General features: G+C 33.4%; 4 protein-coding genes and 8 non-coding genes across 13 annotated transcripts; 3 read left to right on the forward strand and 9 right to left on the reverse strand.

Moving 5' to 3' along the window:
• Positions 1–109: 109 nt before the first annotated feature.
• On the reverse strand, positions 110–182 carry Trnam-cau (transfer RNA methionine (anticodon CAU)). The gene has a single exon. It is a non-coding gene; the product is annotated as a tRNA-Met (tRNA).
• Positions 183–2,650: 2,468 nt separating this feature from the next.
• Trnam-cau (transfer RNA methionine (anticodon CAU)) lies at positions 2,651–2,723 on the reverse strand. The gene has a single exon. It is a non-coding gene; the product is annotated as a tRNA-Met (tRNA).
• A 1,824-nt stretch (positions 2,724–4,547) lies between these two features.
• On the reverse strand, positions 4,548–4,620 carry Trnam-cau (transfer RNA methionine (anticodon CAU)). Its single transcript has one exon. It is a non-coding gene; the product is annotated as a tRNA-Met (tRNA).
• Positions 4,621–5,095: 475 nt separating this feature from the next.
• Positions 5,096–6,504, forward strand: LOC149722632 (uncharacterized). The gene is made up of 2 exons (XM_089893744.1): positions 5,096–5,361; positions 5,439–6,504. Exons 1-2 carry the CDS (start codon positions 5,305–5,307, stop codon positions 5,844–5,846), a joined length of 465 nt encoding a protein of 154 aa, XP_089749870.1. The 5' UTR covers positions 5,096–5,304; the 3' UTR covers positions 5,847–6,504.
• On the reverse strand, positions 6,442–6,514 carry Trnam-cau (transfer RNA methionine (anticodon CAU)). The gene has a single exon. It is a non-coding gene; the product is annotated as a tRNA-Met (tRNA).
• A 2,467-nt stretch (positions 6,515–8,981) lies between these two features.
• On the reverse strand, positions 8,982–9,054 carry Trnam-cau (transfer RNA methionine (anticodon CAU)). The gene has a single exon. It is a non-coding gene; the product is annotated as a tRNA-Met (tRNA).
• A 2,470-nt stretch (positions 9,055–11,524) lies between these two features.
• Trnam-cau (transfer RNA methionine (anticodon CAU)) lies at positions 11,525–11,597 on the reverse strand. The gene has a single exon. It is a non-coding gene; the product is annotated as a tRNA-Met (tRNA).
• A 1,808-nt stretch (positions 11,598–13,405) lies between these two features.
• LOC149722636 (myosin heavy chain kinase B-like) lies at positions 13,406–15,659 on the forward strand. 2 transcript variants are annotated; one of them, XM_089893739.1, is made up of 2 exons: positions 13,406–14,074; positions 14,258–15,659. In XM_089893739.1, exons 1-2 carry the CDS (start codon positions 13,999–14,001, stop codon positions 15,277–15,279), a joined length of 1,098 nt encoding a protein of 365 aa, XP_089749865.1. In that variant the 5' UTR covers positions 13,406–13,998; the 3' UTR covers positions 15,280–15,659. The 2 variants fall into 2 exon arrangements, with proteins under 2 accessions (XP_089749865.1, XP_089749866.1); XM_089893740.1 differs by having other exon boundaries at positions 13,406–14,062.
• On the reverse strand, positions 15,652–18,647 carry LOC149722637 (uncharacterized). Its single transcript, XM_089893741.1, has 4 exons — positions 16,853–18,647; positions 16,567–16,676; positions 16,051–16,217; positions 15,652–15,992 (listed from the first exon to the last, which is right to left on the reverse strand). Exons 1-4 carry the CDS (start codon positions 17,579–17,581, stop codon positions 15,778–15,780), a joined length of 1,221 nt encoding a protein of 406 aa, XP_089749867.1. The 5' UTR covers positions 17,582–18,647; the 3' UTR covers positions 15,652–15,777.
• Positions 18,648–19,311: 664 nt separating this feature from the next.
• LOC149722638 (uncharacterized) lies at positions 19,312–22,283 on the forward strand. Its single transcript, XM_089893742.1, has 2 exons — positions 19,312–21,197; positions 21,275–22,283. The coding sequence occupies exons 1-2, from the start codon at positions 21,141–21,143 to the stop codon at positions 21,680–21,682; spliced, it is 465 nt and encodes a 154-aa protein (XP_089749868.1). The 5' UTR covers positions 19,312–21,140; the 3' UTR covers positions 21,683–22,283.
• Positions 19,736–19,808, reverse strand: Trnam-cau (transfer RNA methionine (anticodon CAU)). Its single transcript has one exon. It is a non-coding gene; the product is annotated as a tRNA-Met (tRNA).
• Positions 22,278–22,350, reverse strand: Trnam-cau (transfer RNA methionine (anticodon CAU)). The gene has a single exon. It is a non-coding gene; the product is annotated as a tRNA-Met (tRNA).
• Between the last annotated feature and the right edge of the window lie 22 nt (positions 22,351–22,372).

Below are 22,372 nucleotides of genomic sequence, written 5' to 3' on the forward strand. Positions count from 1 at the left end.
AACATCCAAAAGTTTTTTACCAAGTAAATACGAGGCTTGCTGGTATGCCATAAAAAATAATATGTGTTCATATCAAAATTGTATATATAATTATGGGAGTATAAAATATTGCCACGAGTGAGGATTGAACTCACAACCTTGAGATTATGAGACTCACGCGCTGCCTACTGCGCCATCGTGGCATTCCCAGTAATTTTGCTTAATATCTTACTAAAATTTCCAAATAAACCAACCGTAATACTAATGTGTTACTTTTTAAATTTCACTGTATTTACTGTGTTATGATTGTAGGCCCAAAACGTACAACACTTTTTGTGAAAGTTGTGTAAAAATTAGTCAGGTTCGGTATATCAATAAACATTACTTATAGGGTACTTACCTATAACAACAAACATGTAAGTTATAAAACAAAGTGAATACTCTAGCATTTCGCCCACAGGATTAATAACAAATTCGTTATCGGTTACCAGTATATTAGCAACTAAAACAACGCTACCAAATAGCTTTTCTAAAATATTTTTTATTGTTTTAACAGAACATGTACGAAACAACACGCAAGTTGACTATAGAACATAAGATAACTTACAATCCTCCGGAGCTTTCTTGTTAGGAATTGTCTGTGTCCCGCCAGATAAATTTGTGGTTTGATGATAGCATTGTTATTGAATATCTCAAAGTACCTAAACTAACTTAAGAGATAAATAGTTAATCAGTAGTGATAGTCCTTTGGTTAACTACAAATGCACGTAACAGATCTAAAAGCCAAATGTCGTGTTTATAAACTCAACGTCTAACCGTTACAATCACAACAGTTTAAGTACCGCTGTAACAACTATACTTACATTTTAATACATATATATAAAAAATGCCCGAAACACTCAATGGATTGAACAATTTTGACGTAACAGTACTTTTGGCCATGGTAAGTTAAAACTTTAATATAAAAATATTTCCCTTTGAACTTGTTTTATTTGCAATTTAACGCTTTATTTTATTACAGAGTATGAAAGAAGTCCTCAAATTTGAAGATAAATCTTTGGAAATTGTTGAAAAAAAACCACATCTCTAGCATTTCGCCCCACAGGATTAATAACAAATTTCGTTATCGGTTACCAGTATATTAGCAACTAAAACAACGCTACCAAATAGCTTTTCTAAAATATTTTTTATTGTTTTAACAGAACATGTACGAAACAACACGCAAGTTGACTATAGAACATAAGATAACTTACAATCCTCCGGAGCTTTCTTGTTAGGAATTGTCTGTTGTCCCGCCAGATAAATTTGTGGTTTGATGATAGCGTTGTTATTGAATATCTCAAAGTACCTAAACTAACTTAAGAGATAAATAGTTAATCAGTAGTGATAGTCCTTTGGTTAACTACAAATGCACGTAACAGATCTAAAAGCCAAATGTCGTGTTTATAAACTCAACGTCTAACCGTTACAATCACAACAGTTTAACTACCGCTGTAACAACTATACTTACATTTTAATACATAAATCAAAAAAATGCCCGAAACACTCAATGGATTGAACAATATTGACGTACAGTACTTTGGCCATGGTAAGTTAAAACTTTAATTTAAAAATATTTTTTTTGAACTTGTTTTATTTGCAATTTAACATTTATTTTATTACAGAGTATGAAAGAAGTCCTCAAATTTGAAGATAAATCTTTGGAAATTGTTGAAAAGAAACCAAATCTACGTTTGCGCCCACTTCGGAAATTGCGAGAAAGAAGCACAATTAACACGAAACATGAGCAGATCCCAACAACCAGAGGAACGAAACGTCCACGCAATACCGATTCGGAAAGGGAACCTCACCACGAAATTGCTTTGCCAAATGGGAAAAAAATCGTGTAACCATGTTATTTCTACGATCGGAAAAGAAAACTCAAAGTGCTTGCAACGAAAACCTTCGAAAGAACGTTTTTTGAATAAATCAAAGCGCAAAAACAACGCTACACCTCTATGGTTAAAAGTAGTGAAAGAGAGGCACGGAATAGCCTGTCAGCAACAATTACGACAAACGACCATGCTCCTTTAAGTCGCCATAATATACTATTAACAAAACTACTTCGCTTCTTCCTTTCTGTGCAGTTGTTCCAATCTTACATTTAACTGTTCTTTTCTTTCTAAGACTTTTATTTTCTTCCTTGCGCAATAAAATTACCTAATTTAAAATTGTATGGACAGTTTTAGTTTATTCGTAATAGACTAAGGTAGAGCGTTGGCAATGTATAGCAGGAAACTGCGAGTAAAAATCTCCCCTTCGGAGAATCGAACCCCGGTTTCCGCGTCACAGGCGTTGACACTTACCATTACACTAACGGTAAAAAATAAGTTAAGCTGTTTGAGATGCAGGTGTGTTCACATGTTATTTCGATTAATTCGGTATCTTTAGGCAAACATCTGCGCTAATAAAATGAACTGTAAAATAATTATTAAATTAAAATGCGCATAGGTCTGGTTTTTAAGGTTTTAACCGACCACCTTGGTATTGTAACGGAAAATAATTAAATATCATGATTAAGATAACATCCAAAAGTTTTTTACCAAGTAAATACGAGGCTTGCTGGTATGCCATAAAAAATAATATGTGTTCATATCAAAATTGTATATATAATTATGGGAGTATAAAATATTGCCACGAGTGAGGATTGAACTCACAACCTTGAGATTATGAGACTCACGCGCTGCCTACTGCGCCATCGTGGCATTCCCAGTAATTTTGCTTAATATCTTACTAAAATTTCCAAATAAACCAACCGTAATACTAATGTGTTACTTTTTAAATTTCACTGTATTTACTGTGTTATGATTGTAGGCCCAAAACGTACAACACTTTTTGTAAAAGTTGTGTAAAAATTAGTCAGGTTCGGTATATCAATAAACATTACTTATAGGGTACTTACCTATAACAACAAACATGTATTGTAAGTTATAAAACAAAGTGAATACTCTAGCATTTCGCCCCACAGGATTAATAACAAATTTCGTTATCGGTTACCAGTATATTAGCAACTTAAACAACGCTACCAAATAGCTTTTCTAGAATATTTTTTAGCGTTTTAACAGAACATGTACGAAACAACACGCAAGTTGACTATAGAACATAAAATAACTCACAATCCTCCGGAGCTTTCTTGTTAGGAATTGTCTGTTGTCCCGCCAGATAAATTTGTGGTTTGATGATAGCGTTGTTATTGAATATCTCAAAGTACCTGAACTAACTTTAGAGATAAATAGTTAATCAGTAGTCCTTTGGTTAACTACATATGCACGTAACAGATCTAAAAGCCAAATGTCGTGTTTATAAACTCAACGTCTAACCGTTACAATCACAACAGTTTAACTACCGCTGTAACAACTATACTTACATTTTAATACATAAATCAAAAAATGCCCGAAACACTCAATGGATTGAACAATATTGACGTAACAGTACTTTTGGCCATGGTAAGTTAAAACTTTAATATAAATTTTTTTTTTTTTTGAACTTGTTTTATTTGCAATTTAACATTTTATTTTATTACAGAGTATGAAAGAAATCCTCAAATTTGAAGATAAATCTTTGGAAATTGTTGAAAAGAAACCAAATCTACGTTTGCGCCCACTTCGGAAACTGCGAGAAAGAAGAACAATTAACACGAAACATAAGCAGATCCCAACAACCAGAGGAACGAAACGTCCACGCAATACCGATTCGGAAAGGGAACCTCACCACGAAATTATTTTGCCAAATGGGAAAAAATCGTGTAACCATGTTATTTCTACGATCGGAAAAGAAAACTCAAAGTGCTTGCAACGAAAACCTTCGAAAGAACGTTTTTTGAACAAATGAAAGCGCAAAAACAACGCTACACCTCTATGGTTAAAAGTAGTGAAAGAGAGGCACGGAATAGCCTGTCAGCAACAACTACGACAAACGACCATGCTCCTTTAAGTCGCCATATATACTATTAACAAAACTACTTCGCTTCTTCCTTTCTGTGCGGTTGTTCCAATCTTACATTTAACTGTTCTTTTCCTTCTAAGACTTTTATTTCTTCCTTGCGCAATAAAATTACCTAATTTAAAAATTGTATGGACAGTTTTAGTTTATTCGTAATAGACTAAGGTAGAGCGTTGGCAATGTATAGCAGGAAACTGCGAGTAAAAATCTCCCCTTCGGAGAATCGAACCCCGGTTTCCGCGTCACAGGCGTTGACACTTACCATTACACTAACGGTAAAAAATAAGTTAAGCTGTTTGAAATGCAGGTGTGTTCACATGTTATTCGGTTAATTCGGTACCTTTAGGCAAACATCTGCGCTAAGAAAAAGAACTGTAAAATATTTATTTAATTAAAATGCGTATAGGTCTGGTTTTTAAGGTTTTAACCGACCACCTTGGTATTGTAACGGAAAATAATTAAATATCATGATTAAGATAACATCCAAAAGTTTTTTACCAAGTAAATACGAGGCTTGCTGGTATGCCATAAAAAATAATATGTGTTTATATCAAAATTGTATATATAATTATGGGAGTATAAAATATTGCCACGAGTGAGGATTGAACTCACAACCTTGAGATTATGAGACTCACGCGCTGCCTACTGCGCCATCGTGGCATTCCCAGTAATTTTGCTTAATATCTTACTAAAATTTCCAAATAAACCAACCGTAATACTAATGTGTTACTTTTTAAATTTCACTGTATTTACTGTGTTATGATTGTAGTCCCAAAACGTTCAACACTTTTTGTGAAAGTTGTGTAAAAATTAGTCAGGTTCGGTATATTAATAAACATTACTTATAGGGTACTTACCTATAACAACAAACATGTAAGTTATAAAACAAAGTGAATACTCTAGCATTTCGCCCCACAGGATTAATAACAAATTTCGTTATCGGTTACCAGTATATTAGCAACTAAAACAACGCTACCAAATAGCTTTTCTAAAATATTTTTTATTGTTTAACAGAACATGTACGAAACAACACGCAAGTTGACTATAGAACATAAGATAACTTACAATCCTCGGAGCTTTCTTGTTAGGAATTGTCTGTTGTCCCGCCAGATAAATTTGTGGTTTGATGATAGCGTTGTTATTGAATATCTCAAAGTACCTAAACTAACTTAAGAGATAAATAGTTAATCAGTAGTGATAGTCCCTTTGGTTAACTACAAATGCACGTAACAGATCTAAAAGCCAAATGTCGTGTTTATAAACTCAAAGTCTAACCGTTACAATCACAACAGTTTAACTACCGCTGTAACAACTATACTTACATTTTAATACATAAATCAAAAAATGCCCGAAACACTCAATGGATTGAACAATATTGACGTAACAGTACTTTTGGCCATGGTAAGTTAAAACTTTAATTTAAAAATATTTTTTTTGAACTTGTTTTATTTGCAATTTAACATTTCATTTTATTACAGAGTATGAAAGAAGTCCTCAAATTTGAAGACAAGTCTTTGGAAATTGTTGAAAAGAAACCAAATCTACGTTTGCGCCCACTTCGGAAACTGCGAGAAAGAAGCACAATTAACACGAAACATGAGCAGATCCCAACAACCAGAGGAACGAAACGTCCACGCAATACCGATTCGGAAAGGGAACCTCACCACGAAATTGCTTTGCCAAATGGAAAAAAATCGTGTAACCATGTTATTTCTACGATCGGAAAAGAAAACTCAAAGTGCTTGCAACGAAAACCTTCGAAAGAACGTTTTTTGAATAAATCAAAGCGCAAAAACAACGCTACACCTCTATGGTTAAAAGTAGTGAAAGAGAGGCACGGAATAGCCTGTCAGCAACAATTACGACAAACGACCATGCTCCTTTAAGTCCCCATATATACTATTAACAAAACTACTTCGCTTCTTCCTTTCTGTGCAGTTGTTCCAATCTTACATTTAACTGTTCTTTTCTTTCTAAGACTTTTATTTCTTCCTTGCGCAATAAAATTACCTAATTTAAAATTGTATGGACAGTTTTAGTTTATTCGTAATAGACTAAGGTAGAGCGTTGGCAATGTATAGCAGGGAACTACGAGTAAAAATCTCCCCTTCGGAGAATCGAACCCCGGTTTCCGCGTCACAGGCGTTGACACCTACCATTACACTAACGGTAAAAAATAAGTTTAGCTGTTTAAGATGCAGGTGTCTTCACATGTTATTCGGTTAATTCGGTATCTTTAGGCAAACATCTGCGCTAATAAAAAGAACTGTAAAATAATTATTTAATTAAAATGCGTATAGGTCTGGTTTTTAAGGTTTTAACCGACCACCTTGGTATTGTAACGGAAAATAATTAAATATCTTGATTAAGATAACATCCAAAAGTTTTTTACCAAGTAAATACGAGGCTTGCTGGTATGCCATAAAAAATAATATGTGTTCATATCAAAATTGTATATATAATTATGGGAGTATAAAATATTGCCACGAGTGAGGATCGAACTCACGACCTTGAGATTATGAGACTCACGCGCTGCCTACTGCGCCATCGTGGCATTCCCAGTAATTTTGCTTAATATCTTACTAAAATTTCCAAATGAACCAACCGTAATACTAATGTGTTACTTTTTAAATTTCACTGTATTTACTGTGTTATGATTGTAGGCCCAAAACGTACAACACTTTTTGTGAAAGTTGTGTAAAAATTAGTCAGGTTCGGTATATCAATAAACATTACTTATAGGGTACTTACCTATAACAACAAACATGTAAGTTATAAAACAAAGTGAATACTCTAGCATTTCGCCCCACAGGATTAATAACAAATTTCGTTATCGGTTACCAGTATATTAGCAACTAAAACAACGCTACCAAATAGCTTTTCTAAAATATTTTTATTGTTTTAACAGAACATGTACGAAACAACACGCAAGTTGACTATAGAACATAAGATAACTTACAATCCTCCGGAGCTTTCTTGTTAGGAATTGTCTGTTGTCCCGCCAGATAAATTTGTGGTTTGATGATAGCGTTGTTATTGAATATCTCAAAGTACCTAAACTAACTTAAGAGATAAATAGTTAATCAGTAGTGATAGTCCTTTGGTTAACTACAAATGCACGTAACAGATCTAAAAGCTAAATGTCGTGTTTATAAACTCAACGTCTAACCGTTACAATCACAACAGTTTAACTACCGCTGTAACAACTATACTTACATTTTAATACATAAATCAAAAAATGCCCGAAACACTCAATGGATTGAACAATTTTGACGTAACAGTACTTTTGGCCATGGTAAGTTAAAACTTTAATATAAAAATATTTCCCTTTGAACTTGTTTTATTTGCAATTTAACGCTTTATTTTATTACAGAGTATGAAAGAAGTCCTCAAATTTGAAGATAAATCTTTGGAAATTGTTGAAAAGAAACCACATCTCTAGCATTTCGCCCCACAGGATTAATAACAAATTTCGTTATCGGTTACCAGTATATTAGCAACTAAAACAACGCTACCAAATAGCTTTTCTAAAATATTTTTTATTGTTTTAACAGAACATGTACGAAACAACACGCAAGTTGACTATAGAACATAAGATAACTTACAATCCTCCGGAGCTTTCTTGTTAGGAATTGTCTGTTGTCCCGCCAGATAAATTTGTGGTTTGATGATAGCGTTGTTATTGAATATCTCACAGTACCTAAACTAACTTAAGAGATAAATAGTTAATCAGTAGTGATAGTCTTTTGGTTAACTACAAATGCACGTAACAGATCTAAAAGCCAAATGTCGTGTTTATAAACTCAACGTCTAACCGTTACAATCACAACAGTTTAACTACCGCTGTAACAACTATACTTACATTTTAATACATTAATCAAAAATGCCCGAAACACTCAATGGATTGAACAATATTGACGTAACAGTACTTTTGGCCATGGTAAGTTAAAACTTTAATATAAAAAATATTTTTTTTGAACTTGTTTTATTTGCAATTTAACATTTTATTTTATTACAGAGTATGAAGGAAGTCCTCAAATTTGAAGATAAATCTTTGGAAATTGTTGAAAAGAAACCAAATCTACGTTTGCGCCCACTTCGGAAACTGCGAGAAAGAAGAACAATTAACACGAAACATGAGCAGATCCCAACAACCAGAGGAACGAAACGTCCACGCAATACCGATTCGGAAAGGGAACCTCACCACGAAATTATTTTGCCAAATAGGAAAAAATCGTGTAACCATGTTATTTCTACGATCGGAAAAGAAAACTCAAAGTGCTTGCAACGAAAACCTTCGAAAGAACGTTTTTTGAACAAATCAAAGCGCAAAAACAACGCTACACCTCTATGGTTAAAAGTAGTGAAAGAGAGGCACGGAATAGCCTGTCAGCAACAACTACGACAAACGATTATGCTCCTTTAAGTTGCCATATATAGTATTAACAAAACTACTTTGCTTCTTCCTTTCTGTGCGGTTGTTCCAATCTTACATTTAACTGTTCTTTTCTTTCTAAGACTTTTATTTCTTCCTTGCGCAATAAAATTACCTAATTTAAAATTGTATGGACAGTTTTAGTTTATTCGTAATAGACTAAGGTAGAGCGTTGGCAATGTATAGCAGGAAACTGCGAGTAAAAATCTCCCCTTCGGAGAATCGAACCCCGGTTTCCGCGTCACAGGCGTTGACACTTACCATTACACTAACGGTAAAAAATAAGTTAAGCTGTTTGAGATGCAGGTGTGTTCACATGTTATTCGGTTAATTCGGTATCTTTAGGCAAACATCTGCGCTAATAAAATGAACTGTAAAATAATTATTAAATTAAAATGCGCATAGGTCTGGTTTTTAAGGTTTTAACCGACCACCTTGGTATTGTAACGGAAAATAATTAAATATCATGATTAAGATAACATCCAAAAGTTTTTTACCAAGTAAATACGAGGCTTGCTGGTATGCCATAAAAAATAATATGTGTTCATATCAAAATTGTATATATAATTATGGGAGTATAAAATATTGCCACGAGTGAGGATTGAACTCACAACCTTGAGATTATGAGACTCACGCGCTGCCTACTGCGCCATCGTGGCATTCCCAGTAATTTTGCTTAATATCTTACTAAAATTTCCAAATAAACCAACCGTAATACTAATGTGTTACTTTTTAAATTTCACTGTATTTACTGTGTTATGATTGTAGGCCCAAAACGTACAACACTTTTTGTGAAAGTTGTGTAAAAATTAGTCAGGTTCGGTATATCAATAAACATTACTTATAGGGTACTTACCTATAACAACAAACATGTAAGTTATAAAACAAAGTGAATACTCTAGCATTTCGCCCCACAGGATTAATAACAAATTTCGTTATCGGTTACCAGTATATTAGCAACTAAAACAACGCTACCAAATAGCTTTTCTAAAATATTTTTTATTGTTTTAACAGAACATGTACGGAACAACACGCAAGTTGACTATAGAACATAAGATAACTTACAATCCTCCGGAGCTTTCTTGTTAGGAATTGTCTGTTGTCCCGCCAGATAAATTTGTGGTTTGATGATAGCATTGTTATTGAATATCTCAAAGTACCTAAACTAACTTAAGAGATAAATAGTTAATCAGTAGTGATAGTCCTTTGGTTAACTACAAATGCACGTAACAGATCTAAAAGCCAAATGTCGTGTTTATAAACTCAACGTCTAACCGTTACAATCACAACAGTTTAAGTACCGCTGTAACAACTATACTTACATTTTAATACATATATATAAAAAATGCCCGAAACACTCAATGGATTGAACAATTTTGACGTAACAGTACTTTTGGCCATGGTAAGTTAAAACTTTAATATAAAAATATTTCCCTTTGAACTTGTTTTATTTGCAATTTAACGCTTTGTTTTATTACAGAGTATGAAAGAAGTCCTCAAATTTGAAGATAAATCTTTGGAAATTGTTGAAAAGAAACCACATCTCTAGCATTTCGCCCCACAGGATTAATAACAAATTTCGTTATCGGTTACCAGTATATTAGCAACTAAAACAACGCTACCAAATAGCTTTTCTAAAATATTTTTTATTGTTTTAACAGAACATGTACGAAACAACACGCAAGTTGACTATAGAACATAAGATAACTTACAATCCTCCGGAGCTTTCTTGTTAGGAATTGTCTGTTGTCCCGCCAGATAAATTTGTGGTTTGATGATAGCGTTGTTATTGAATATCTCAAAGTACCTAAACTAACTTAAGAGATAAATAGTTAATCAGTAGTGATAGTCCTTTGGTTAACTACAAATGCACGTAACAGATCTAAAAGCCAAATGTCGTGTTTATAAACTCAACGTCTAACCGTTACAATCACAACAGTTTAACTACCGCTGTAACAACTATACTTACATTTTAATACATAAATCAAAAAATGCCCGAAACACTCAATGGATTGAACAATATTGACGTAACAGTACTTTTGGCCATGGTAAGTTAAAACTTTAATTTAAAAATATTTTTTTTGAACTTGTTTTATTTGCAATTTAACATTTTATTTTATTACAGAGTATGAAAGAAGTCCTCAAATTTGAAGATAAATCTTTGGAAATTGTTGAAAAGAAACCAAATCTACGTTTGCGCCCACTTCGGAAATTGCGAGAAAGAAGCACAATTAACACGAAACATGAGCAGATCCCAACAACCAGAGGAACGAAACGTCCACGCAATACCGATTCGGAAAGGGAACCTCACCACGAAATTGCTTTGCCAAATGGGAAAAAATCGTGTAACCATGTTATTTCTACGATCGGAAAAGAAAACTCAAAGTGCTTGCAACGAAAACCTTCGAAAGAACGTTTTTTGAATAAATCAAAGCGCAAAAAACAACGCTACACCTCTATGGTTAAAAGTAGTGAAAGAGAGGCACGGAATAGCCTGTCAGCAACAATTACGACAAACGACCATGCTCCTTTAAGTCGCCATATATACTATTAACAAAACTACTTCGCTTCTTCCTTTCTGTGCAGTTGTTCCAATCTTACATTTAACTGTTCTTTTCTTTCTAAGACTTTTATTTCTTCCTTGCGCAATAAAATTACCTAATTTAAAATTGTATGGACAGTTTTAGTTTATTCGTAATAGACTAAGGTAGAGCGTTGGCAATGTATAGCAGGGAACTGCGAGTAAAAATCACCCCTTCGGAGAATCGAACCCCGGTTTCCGCGTCACATGCGTTGACACTTACCATTACACTAACGGTAAAAAATAAGTTTAGCTGTTTGAGATGCAGGTGTCTTCACATGTTATTCGGTTAATTCGGTATCTTTAGGCAAACATCTGCGCTAATAAAAAGAACTGTAAAATAATTATTTAATTAAAATGCGTATAGGTCTGGTTTTTAAGGTTTTAACCGACCACCTTGGTATTGTAACGGAAAATAATTAAATATCTTGATTAAGATAACATCCAAAAGTTTTTTACCAAGTAAATACGAGGCTTGCTGGTATGCCATAAAAAATAATATGTGTTCATATCAAAATTGTATATATAATTATGGGAGTATAAAATATTGCCACGAGTGAGGATCGAACTCACGACCTTGAGATTATGAGACTCACGCGCTGCCTACTGCGCCATCGTGGCATTCCCAGTAATTTTGCTTAATATCTTACTAAAATTTCCAAATGAACCAACCGTAATACTAATGTGTTACTTTTTAAATTTCACTGTATTTACTGTGTTATGATTGTAGGCCCAAAACGTACAACACTTTTTGTGAAAGTTGTGTAAAAATTAGTCAGGTTCGGTATATCAATAAACATTACTTATAGGGTACTTACCTATAACAACAAACATGTAAGTTATAAAACAAAGTGAATACTCTAGCATTTCGCCCCACAGGATTAATAACAAATTTCGTTATCGGTTACCAGTATATTAGCAACTAAAACAACGCTACCAAATAGCTTTTCTAAAATATTTTTTATTGTTTTAACAGAACATGTACGAAACAACACGCAAGTTGACTATAGAACATAAGATAACTTACAATCCTCCGGAGCTTTCTTGTTAGGAATTGTCTGTTGTCCCGCCAGATAAATTTGTGGTTTGATGATAGCGTTGTTATTGAATATCTCAAAGTACCTAAACTAACTTAAGAGATAAATATTTAATCAGTAGTGATAGTCCTTTGGTTAACTACAAATGCACGTAACAGATCTAAAAGCTAAATGTCGTGTTTATAAACTCAACGTCTAACCGTTACAATCACAACAGTTTAACTACCGCTGTAACAACTATACTTACATTTTAATACATAAATCAAAAAATGCCCGAAACACTCAATGGATTGAACAATATTGACGTAACAGTACTTTTGGCCATGGTAAGTTAAAACTTTAATATAAAAATATTTCCCTTTGAACTTGTTTTATTTGCAATTTAACGCTTTATTTTATTACAGAGTATGAAAGAAGTCCTCAAATTTGAAGATAAATCTTTGGAAATTGTTGAAAAGAAACCACATCTCTAGCATTTCGCCCCACAGGATTAATAACAAATTTCGTTATCGGTTACCAGTATATTAGCAACTAAAACAACGCTACCAAATAGCTTTTCTAAAATATTTTTTATTGTTTTAACAGAACATGTACGAAACAACACGCAAGTTGACTATAGAACATAAGATAACTTACAATCCTCCGGAGCTTTCTTGTTAGGAATTGTCTGTTGTCCCGCCAGATAAATTTGTGGTTTGATGATAGCGTTGTTATTGAATATCTCACAGTACCTAAACTAACTTAAGAGATAAATAGTTAATCAGTAGTGATAGTCCTTTGGTTAACTACAAATGCACGTAACAGATCTAAAAGCCAAATGTCGTGTTTATAAACTCAACGTCTAACCGTTACAATCACAACAGTTTAACTACCGCTGTAACAACTATACTTACATTTTAATACATAAATCAAAAAATGCCCGAAACACTCAATGGATTGAACAATATTGACGTAACAGTACTTTTGGCCATGGTAAGTTAAAACTTTAATATAAAAAATATTTTTTTTGAACTTGTTTTATTTGCAATTTAACATTTTATTTTATTACAGAGTATGAAGGAAGTCCTCTAATTTGAAGATAAATCTTTGGAAATTGTTGAAAAGAAACCAAATCTACGTTTGCGCCCACTTCGGAAACTGCGAGAAAGAAGAACAATTAACACGAAACATGAGCAGATCCCAACAACCAGAGGAACGAAACGTCCACGCAATACCGATTCGGAAAGGGAACCTCACCACGAAATTATTTTGCCAAATAGGAAAAAATCGTGTAACCATGTTATTTCTACGATCGGAAAAGAAAACTCAAAGTGCTTGCAACGAAAACCTTCGAAAGAACGTTTTTTGAACAAATCAAAGCGCAAAAACAACGCTACACCTCTATGGTTAAAAGTAGTGTATGGTGGCCTATGAGTGCCACCCTAATAAATAAAAAAATAAGAATATTACGATAAAAAAACGATAAGTAAAATGAAAGCGAAAAGTAAAATGAAATTAAAAAGTAAAATGAAATTGAAAAGTAAAATGAAATTGAAAAGTAAAATGAAATTGAAAAGTAAAATGAAAATGAAAAGTAAAATGAAAAGTAAAATGAAAATGAAAACGAAACGTAAAATGAAAATGAAAACGAAACGTAAAATGAAAATGAAAATGAAAACGAAACGTAAAATGAAACGAAAAGTAAATTCAAAACGAAAGGTAAAACGAAAACGAAAAGTTAAATGAAAACGAAAAGTAAAATGAAAACGAAAAGTAAAATGAAAACGAAAAGTAAAATGAAAACGAAAAGTAAAATGAAAACGAGAAGTAAAATGAAAACGAAAAGTAAAATGAAAGCGAAAAGTAAAATGAAAAACTTCACGTGGACGAGACGTGCCAGTGCCAACATAGACATCACAAAAATCTTACATGTAGTATTTCTATGGCAGGTCTTCTTTCATTTTAAATCTTTGCACGCGCTTTGAAACAAGATATTATCAACAAAAATGGCTGATATGTGGAACAAATTTAAAGAGGAGATGAAACAAAAAAGAACAAAGAAACCTGAACGTAAGGTTACCGGTAAGAATGACTCGCAAATTTTAGATAGGAAATGCATTACCATTCAAAGATGCAGCCCTGAAGTATCAGGCAAGGCTCAAAAATATTTAAAAATAGGAGCTCGCGAGTTTGTTCCATTTCTGTTTGATGAATTGAGCATTAAAAACATAAAAAAGGCATGTAATGCTCATTTTTCCTTTGAAGATGATGATATGACCTGTGACATTTTAGCTGGGGAGCAAGGTCCATCATGCTGTTTACTTGATCAATTACCAAACTTCAATGTCGTACATATTAGAGCAATTGCTAACACAACTGAACTAGCTTGTAAAGAAAATTCTAAGTTTAAACTTGTGGTATCAAGCTCTTTGCCCCAAATTAAAAGAAGAAAAACTGACCATCTTCAGCCGCAACAAATTTCTGTGGAATTTAGTGTGAAAAGGGAACACCCAATCCCCAAAAGTTTATCGGTTGTAGAAATGATGAAATTAGGAAACGTTATGGACGCTACCAGTACAAAAATTAAACTATCTCAGTTTCACATTTCTGACATGATGTGGAGTACTGAAATTGAGGAAATTATTCGGGTCGAAAAGGAAAGTTTTAGCCAAGGAGGCTTTAGAAAGGCATATAAGGTGCAATCTTCTTCCAAGCTGTTGCCTGGTACTTGGGTGTTAAAGCAATACTTGCCAGAAACATTGGACACACTTAATGAAATAAACCAAACCCCTGAAGGCCATACCCGCAAGATCGTGCAAATGCACATGCTTGCAGCAAATTTTACTTCCCAACTTGCCAAAGCAGTACAAAATCTGACTAAAGGCAAATTTGGATATATACCGACATATACTAAAATATACTTCGGAAAAATTACAGACGGCGAAGAGGACACATTTGTTACCTTGGAAGAATATATACATGGAAAATTTACAAAATATACATCGAATGATGGTACTGTATGTGGAAACAAAGAAACGACAGCATGTAAAAAAGCAGTATGTTTAGCACATTTCAGCTTTCAGCATTCTTCCCAGCAGCTGCTTTTAACCGACATTCAAGGAGATACTACTGTGTACACTGACCCAGAGATTGCTTCCATTAAACATGTAAACGAAGATGGAACTTTATTGTTTTGTGCAGGGAATCTAGCACAGCGAGCAATCTCTACCTTCGTTGCACAACACGAGTGCAATGATTATTGTGAAGCTTTGGATTTAAAGATGTAGTGAACAATAAATTAAGGATCTATTAATAATCTTGAAAAAGAATAAGCTTGCAAATCAATATTATACATAGCAGGCGAATTGTCAAAACGCTTGAGGTACCGGTAATAAAGCATTTCAGTTTTACGTATAAGCCAGCTAATTTCTTTTCACAATCAGGTGCACAAATCTAACTATTTGATAACATACCCGTACATATATTTTTATAATCTATTATAATATGGTATTTCTTTTATAGATTTCCTACACCTACATTTTGTTATATTGTGTACCCGGTACATATTTGCCTTTTACAATTTCTCTTGTTCCTTTCATTTTTCAACTAATGTTCTTTTTACCTTATGACAGTGTAGTTTTATTATAAATACACAAATGGTGGCTCACTGTTGCATTTTTAATGAATATTTTCTGCGAGAAAATTTCAGCAAAACTGGAAATAAAATCAGTGGTAATTTAATTTAGTTTTCTGGTATTTAGACTTAAACAAAAAAACAAACATATTTATGGTATAACAGGTTCTTTAGTAAGCTGAGAAACAAGCTTTCTTCTCAAAAACAAGTAAGCATCTGTACATTCATTTGCCGATAGGAGATGAGGGTTAGGAATATATTCTTGTAAAGTCTTTCGCTGGGATGACAATAGGAAGTCGGTTCTCACATCCAGAACTCCAGAAACCTCACAAACTTCCTTTAGCTGTGAATCAGTTATATGCTGGCCTGGAGAATCACTATTATTAGTACTGAACACCAGAGCAAGAATAACAATATAATTTACCACATTTTTCAAGACCATAGTTTTCCGGAAAATTGTAAATATGATTGGGAATGCCGTTGGGAAGATATGTACCCCTTTGATATCTTATTCTATGTGTATTCCAGTTATCCACGAATACTTTCATTTCCTTTTCCAGCACTGGTATATACACAAATGCAAGTATATCTCTGTTAACAAACATAAATAATAATGTTTTTGTAAGCTCTACTTTGGGTAAATGCAAATAAATGTTATTACTTACATCGTCCAGCTGCATATAGTCTGTTGTGCCAGAATTCAACCGAAAGGTTGTAGGGTCAGAAACCCACTGGTGGCTTAGTCATTTGTATCCTTGGGCAAAGCAATTAGCAAATATAGCCTGAACCCAGTGGATTAATGGGTTAAACTAACACAGTCAGGAACATCTGAATTATACACTGCAATACCTCCTGTAACTCGACAGTGGGCATGCTTGCATTTTCCAATGAATATCCTACATTGGCTATTGCAATGCAAAATTTAATTGCGTCATGTTACCTGTCTAAAGCTATGTCAGGATTGTAATGACCCAGATCTTTCAAAGACATTAATTGGCGTTTAAAATACTTTTCCAGGCGTTCATGTAACTCTTTCCACCATCTTTCAATCTACAAACAAAGCCATTGTATTAATTACAGAGTGTCAACCACTACTGTTAAAAAAACATATTTAGACTGCACCCCATGTTTTATGCTCACATTGAAACTGATTTCACCAAATCATATTAAGTACCGGACACTGGTATGTTTAAGCATTAATAAAAAATGTTAAGTTAGCAACATACCTGATTTGAAGTTGATTTTCCATAAATAACAGTATCACTCGCATCAGTAACATCAATATGAGATTTTCGAAGAAATGCATGCATTGTGGCCATGATACCAGTTTCTGTACCTTTGTCAAGCCTCATATATGATGCAATACATTTTGTCTCATAAATATAATCAAAGTACCAACGAGCAATTAATTTGGGGTCACAATTGTCGGTCCAAATTTTAAGCCACAGCAGATTTCGGCTAGCAGTGTCTATGCAACCATACACAGCTAGTGGAAAAGTACTTTTTTGAAATCCCATTAGTTTACAGTGGCCGTCAAGTGAATGTACCCAGTCAGGTCCTTTGCTACTAAAATGACCCTTTTTTAACCTTTTCTTCCCTGGTGTTCTTGCTTCCAGCCCATCGGGATCTAACTCCACCATGATTGCATATACTAGGTCCCTAGGTACATTCATATGGTGCTGTTTCCTTACTTTCTGATGCATGGCGCGATATCCTAAACACTTTCCAGGTCCATCAAGTTCTTTGGTTACTGCTGACTTTACATCATTTATTGCAATTGCTGGATCAATATAAGTGATGTTAAAAAATTTCAATCTTCGACAAAGAGTTCTTAGACTCCATGGGTACTGAGGAAAGTCACGCTTTACAAAATCAAGTATTTCTAATCTTTTAATGGATTGTCTCACATAGTTTTGCAATGCACCAGTCAACACAACGTCATTTTGCCAATCCATCACTGATGTCAGCAATGGCACTTAACAAGTTTACTAGGCCTGTGCTGTGGTAACATATTATTAAATGGTTAAAATTTTTGCATAGGGGTTAGTGCATAGTAAAAATCTGAGCATTCCGTAGTTTTAAACCTAATGCTGTCAGGGTGGGTTACGGATTAGTATAAATTTTCCTAGTTCCATATTTCTGTCTTTAAGTGGGCCTATACTGCCCATGTTACATTATTATGTCTAACATCTAAGTATAAACCATATCAAAACATAGAAAATACAATAACCTCAAGTTGACATTATTTCTTTATATCTAAATCTGCTATGTCTAGTAGTCTTGTACCATACCAGTACCTACAATGTACATTGCATAGATAAAGCGTAATAGTTTAGTATACTAGTCGGCCATCTGCGAAGCAATGATATCCACTTTAGTACCTGATCCGAACTATTGTTTACATGAGGCTTTTGAGGCTGGTATATCTACTTGTTCACCCAAGACCAAAAATTCACCTAATAAAAATTAACAAAGCGTTGACCTATATTACTACTTGTTTAGGATAGCCTACTATGGTTCTACTCCTAATATTAGGCCTACGCATAACGAATGTTTGGTTAGATTTAAAAGTTATGACAAATTGCAACAACATTGTTGGGTTGATTTGGCTAATAACAAGGAATAAATAAACAACTACCGGTACGTTAAAGCAACAAGTACGAAGGTTTAAAATGAAAGAAGACATTCCATAGAAATCAGAGTAAATAAAAAGTAATTTTGATAGAATTTTTAAGATTTCTATGTTGGCACTGGCACGTCTCGGCCACGTGAAGTTTTTCATTTTACTTTTCGTTTTCATTTTACTTTTCGTTTTCATTTTACTTTTCGTTTTCATTTTACTTTTCGTTTTCATTTTACTTTTCGTTTTCATTTTACTTTTCGTTTTCATTTTACTTTTCGTTTTCATTTTACTTTTCGTTTTCATTTTACTTTTTGTTTTCATTTTACTTTTCGTTTTCATTTTACTTTTCGTTTTCATTTTACTTTTCGTTTTCATTTTACTTTTCGTTTTCATTTTACTTTTCGTTTTCATTTTACTTTTCGTTTTCATTTTACTTTTCGTTTTCATTTTACTTTTTGTTTTCATTTTACTTTTCGTTTTCATTTTACTTTTCGTTTTCATTTTACTTTTCGTTTTCATTTTACTTTTCGCTTTCATTTTACTTTTTGTTTTCATTTTACTTTTTGCTTTCATTTTACGTTTCATTTATTTACTTTTCGTTTTCATTTTACTTTTTGTTTTCATTTTACTTTTCGTTTTCAATTTACTTTTCGTTTTCATTTTACTTTTCAATTTCATTTTACTTTTCAATTTCATTTTACTTTTTAATTTCATTTTACTTTTTAATTTCATTTTACTTTTCGCTTTCATTTTACTTATCGTTTTTTTTTATCGTAATATTCTTATTTTATTTATTTATTAGGGTGGCACTCATAGGCCACCATAGTAGTGAAAGAGAGGCACGGAATAGCCTGTCAGCAACAACTACGACAAACGATTATGCTCCTTTAAGTTGCCATATATAGTATTAACAAAACTACTTTGCTTCTTCCTTTCTGTGCGGTTGTTCCAATCTTACATTTAACTGTTCTTTTCTTTCTAAGACTTTTATTTCTTCCTTGCGCAATAAAATTACCTAATTTAAAATTGTATGGACAGTTTTAGTTTATTCGTAATAGACTAAGGTAGAGCGTTGGCAATGTATAGCAGGAAACTGCGAGTAAAAATCTCCCCTTCGGAGAATCGAACCCCGGTTTCCGCGTCACAGGCGTTGACACTTACCATTACACTAACGGTAAAAAATAAGTTAAGCTGTTTGAGATGCAGGTGTGTTCACATGTTATTCGGTTAATTCGGTATCTTTAGGCAAACATCTGCGCTAATAAAATGAACTGTAAAATAATTATTAAATTAAAATGCGCATAGGTCTGGTTTTTAAGGTTTTAACCGACCACCTTGGTATTGTAACGGAAAATAATTAAATATCATGATTAAGATAACATCCAAAAGTTTTTTACCAAGTAAATACGAGGCTTGCTGGTATGCCATAAAAAATAATATGTGTTCATATCAAAATTGTATATATAATTATGGGAGTATAAAATATTGCCACGAGTGAGGATTGAACTCACAACCTTGAGATTATGAGACTCACGCGCTGCCTACTGCGCCATCGTGGCATTCCCAGTAATTTTGCTTAATATCTTACTAAAATTTCCAAATAAACCAACCGTAATACTAATGTGTTACTTTTTAAATTTCACTGTATTTACTGTGTTATGATTGTAGGCCCAAAACGTACAACACTTTTTGTGAAAGTTGTGTAAAAATTAGTCAGGTTCGGTATATCAATAAACATTACTTATAGGGTACTTACCTATAACAACAAACATGTAAGTTATAAAACAAAGTGAATACTCTAGCATTTCGCCCCACAGGATTAATAACAAATTTCGTTATCGGTTACCAGTATATTAGCAACTAAAACAACGCTACCAAATAGCTTTTCTAAAATATTTTTTATTGTTTTAACAGAACATGTACGAAACAACACGCAAGTTGACTATAGAACATAAGATAACTTACAATCCTCCGGAGCTTTCTTGTTAGGAATTGTCTGTTGTCCCGCCAGATAAATTTGTGGTTTGATGATAGCATTGTTATTGAATATCTCAAAGTACCTAAACTAACTTAAGAGATAAATAGTTAATCAGTAGTGATAGTCCTTTGGTTAACTACAAATGCACGTAACAGATCTAAAAGCCAAATGTCGTGTTTATAAACTCAACGTCTAACCGTTACAATCACAACAGTTTAAGTACCGCTGTAACAACTATACTTACATTTTAATACATATATATAAAAAATGCCCGAAACACTCAATGGATTGAACAATTTTGACGTAACAGTACTTTTGGCCATGGTAAGTTAAAACTTTAATATAAAAATATTTCCCTTTGAACTTGTTTTATTTGCAATTTAACGCTTTATTTTATTACAGAGTATGAAAGAAGTCCTCAAATTTGAAGATAAATCTTTGGAAATTGTTGAAAAGAAACCACATCTCTAGCATTTCGCCCCACAGGATTAATAACAAATTTCGTTATCGGTTACCAGTATATTAGCAACTAAAACAACGCTACCAAATAGCTTTTCTAAAATATTTTTTATTGTTTTAACAGAACATGTACGAAACAGCACGCAAGTTGACTATAGAACATAAGATAACTTACAATCCTCCGGAGCTTTCTTGTTAGGAATTGTCTGTTGTCCCGCCAGATAAATTTGTGGTTTGATGATAGCGTTGTTATTGAATATCTCAAAGTACCTAAACTAACTTAAGAGATAAATAGTTAATCAGTAGTGATAGTCCTTTGGTTAACTACAAATGCACGTAACAGATCTAAAAGCCAAATGTCGTGTTTATAAACTCAACGTCTAACCGTTACAATCACAACAGTTTAACTACCGCTGTAACAACTATACTTACATTTTAATACATAAATCAAAAAATGCCCGAAACACTCAATGGATTGAACAATATTGACGTAACAGTACTTTTGGCCATGGTAAGTTAAAACTTTAATTTAAAAATATTTTTTTTGAACTTGTTTTATTTGCAATTTAACATTTTATTTTATTACAGAGTATGAAAGAAGTCCTCAAATTTGAAGATAAATCTTTGGAAATTGTTGAAAAGAAACCAAATCTACGTTTGCGCCCACTTCGGAAATTGCGAGAAAGAAGCACAATTAACACGAAACATGAGCAGATCCCAACAACCAGAGGAACGAAACGTCCACGCAATACCGATTCGGAAAGGGAACCTCACCACGAAATTGCTTTGCCAAATGGGAAAAAATCGTGTAACCATGTTATTTCTACGATCGGAAAAGAAAACTCAAAGTGCTTGCAACGAAAACCTTCGAAAGAACGTTTTTTGAATAAATCAAAGCGCAAAAACAACGCTACACCTCTATGGTTAAAAGTAGTGAAAGAGAGGCACGGAATAGCCTGTCAGCAACAATTACGACAAACGACCATGCTCCTTTAAGTCGCCATATATACTATTAACAAAACTACTTCGCTTCTTCCTTTCTGTGCAGTTGTTCCAATCTTACATTTAACTGTTCTTTTCTTTCTAAGACTTTTATTTCTTCCTTGCGCAATAAAATTACCTAATTTAAAATTGTATGGACAGTTTTAGTTTATTCGTAATAGACTAAGGTAGAGCGTTGGCAATGTATAGCAGGGAACTGCGAGTAAAAATCACCCCTTCGGAGAATCGAACCCCGGTTTCCGCGTCACATGCGTTGACACTTACCATTACACTAACGGTAAAAAATAAGTTTAGCTGTTTGAGATGCAGGTGTCTTCACATGTTATTCGGTTAATTCGGTATCTTTAGGCAAACATCTGCGCTAATATAAAGAACTGTAAAATAATTATTTAATTAAAATGCGTATAGGTCTGGTTTTTAAGGTTTTAACCGACCACCTTGGTATTGTAACGGAAAATAATGAAATGTCATGATTAAGATAACATCCAAAAGTTTTTTACCAAGTAAATACGAGGCTTGCTGGTATGCCATAAAAAATAATATGTGTTCATATCAAAATTGTATATATAATTATGGGAGTATAAAATATTGCCACGAGTGAGGATCGAACTCACGATCTTGAGATTATGAGACTCACGCGCTGCCTACTGCGCCATCGTGGCATTCCCAGTAATTTTGCTTAAT

Source organism: Ciona robusta, unplaced genomic scaffold (assembly GCF_009617815.1).
Source record: "Ciona robusta unplaced genomic scaffold, ASM961781v2 AP042766.1".
In the NCBI taxonomy this organism is placed as follows: domain Eukaryota; kingdom Metazoa; phylum Chordata; class Ascidiacea; order Phlebobranchia; family Cionidae; genus Ciona; species Ciona robusta.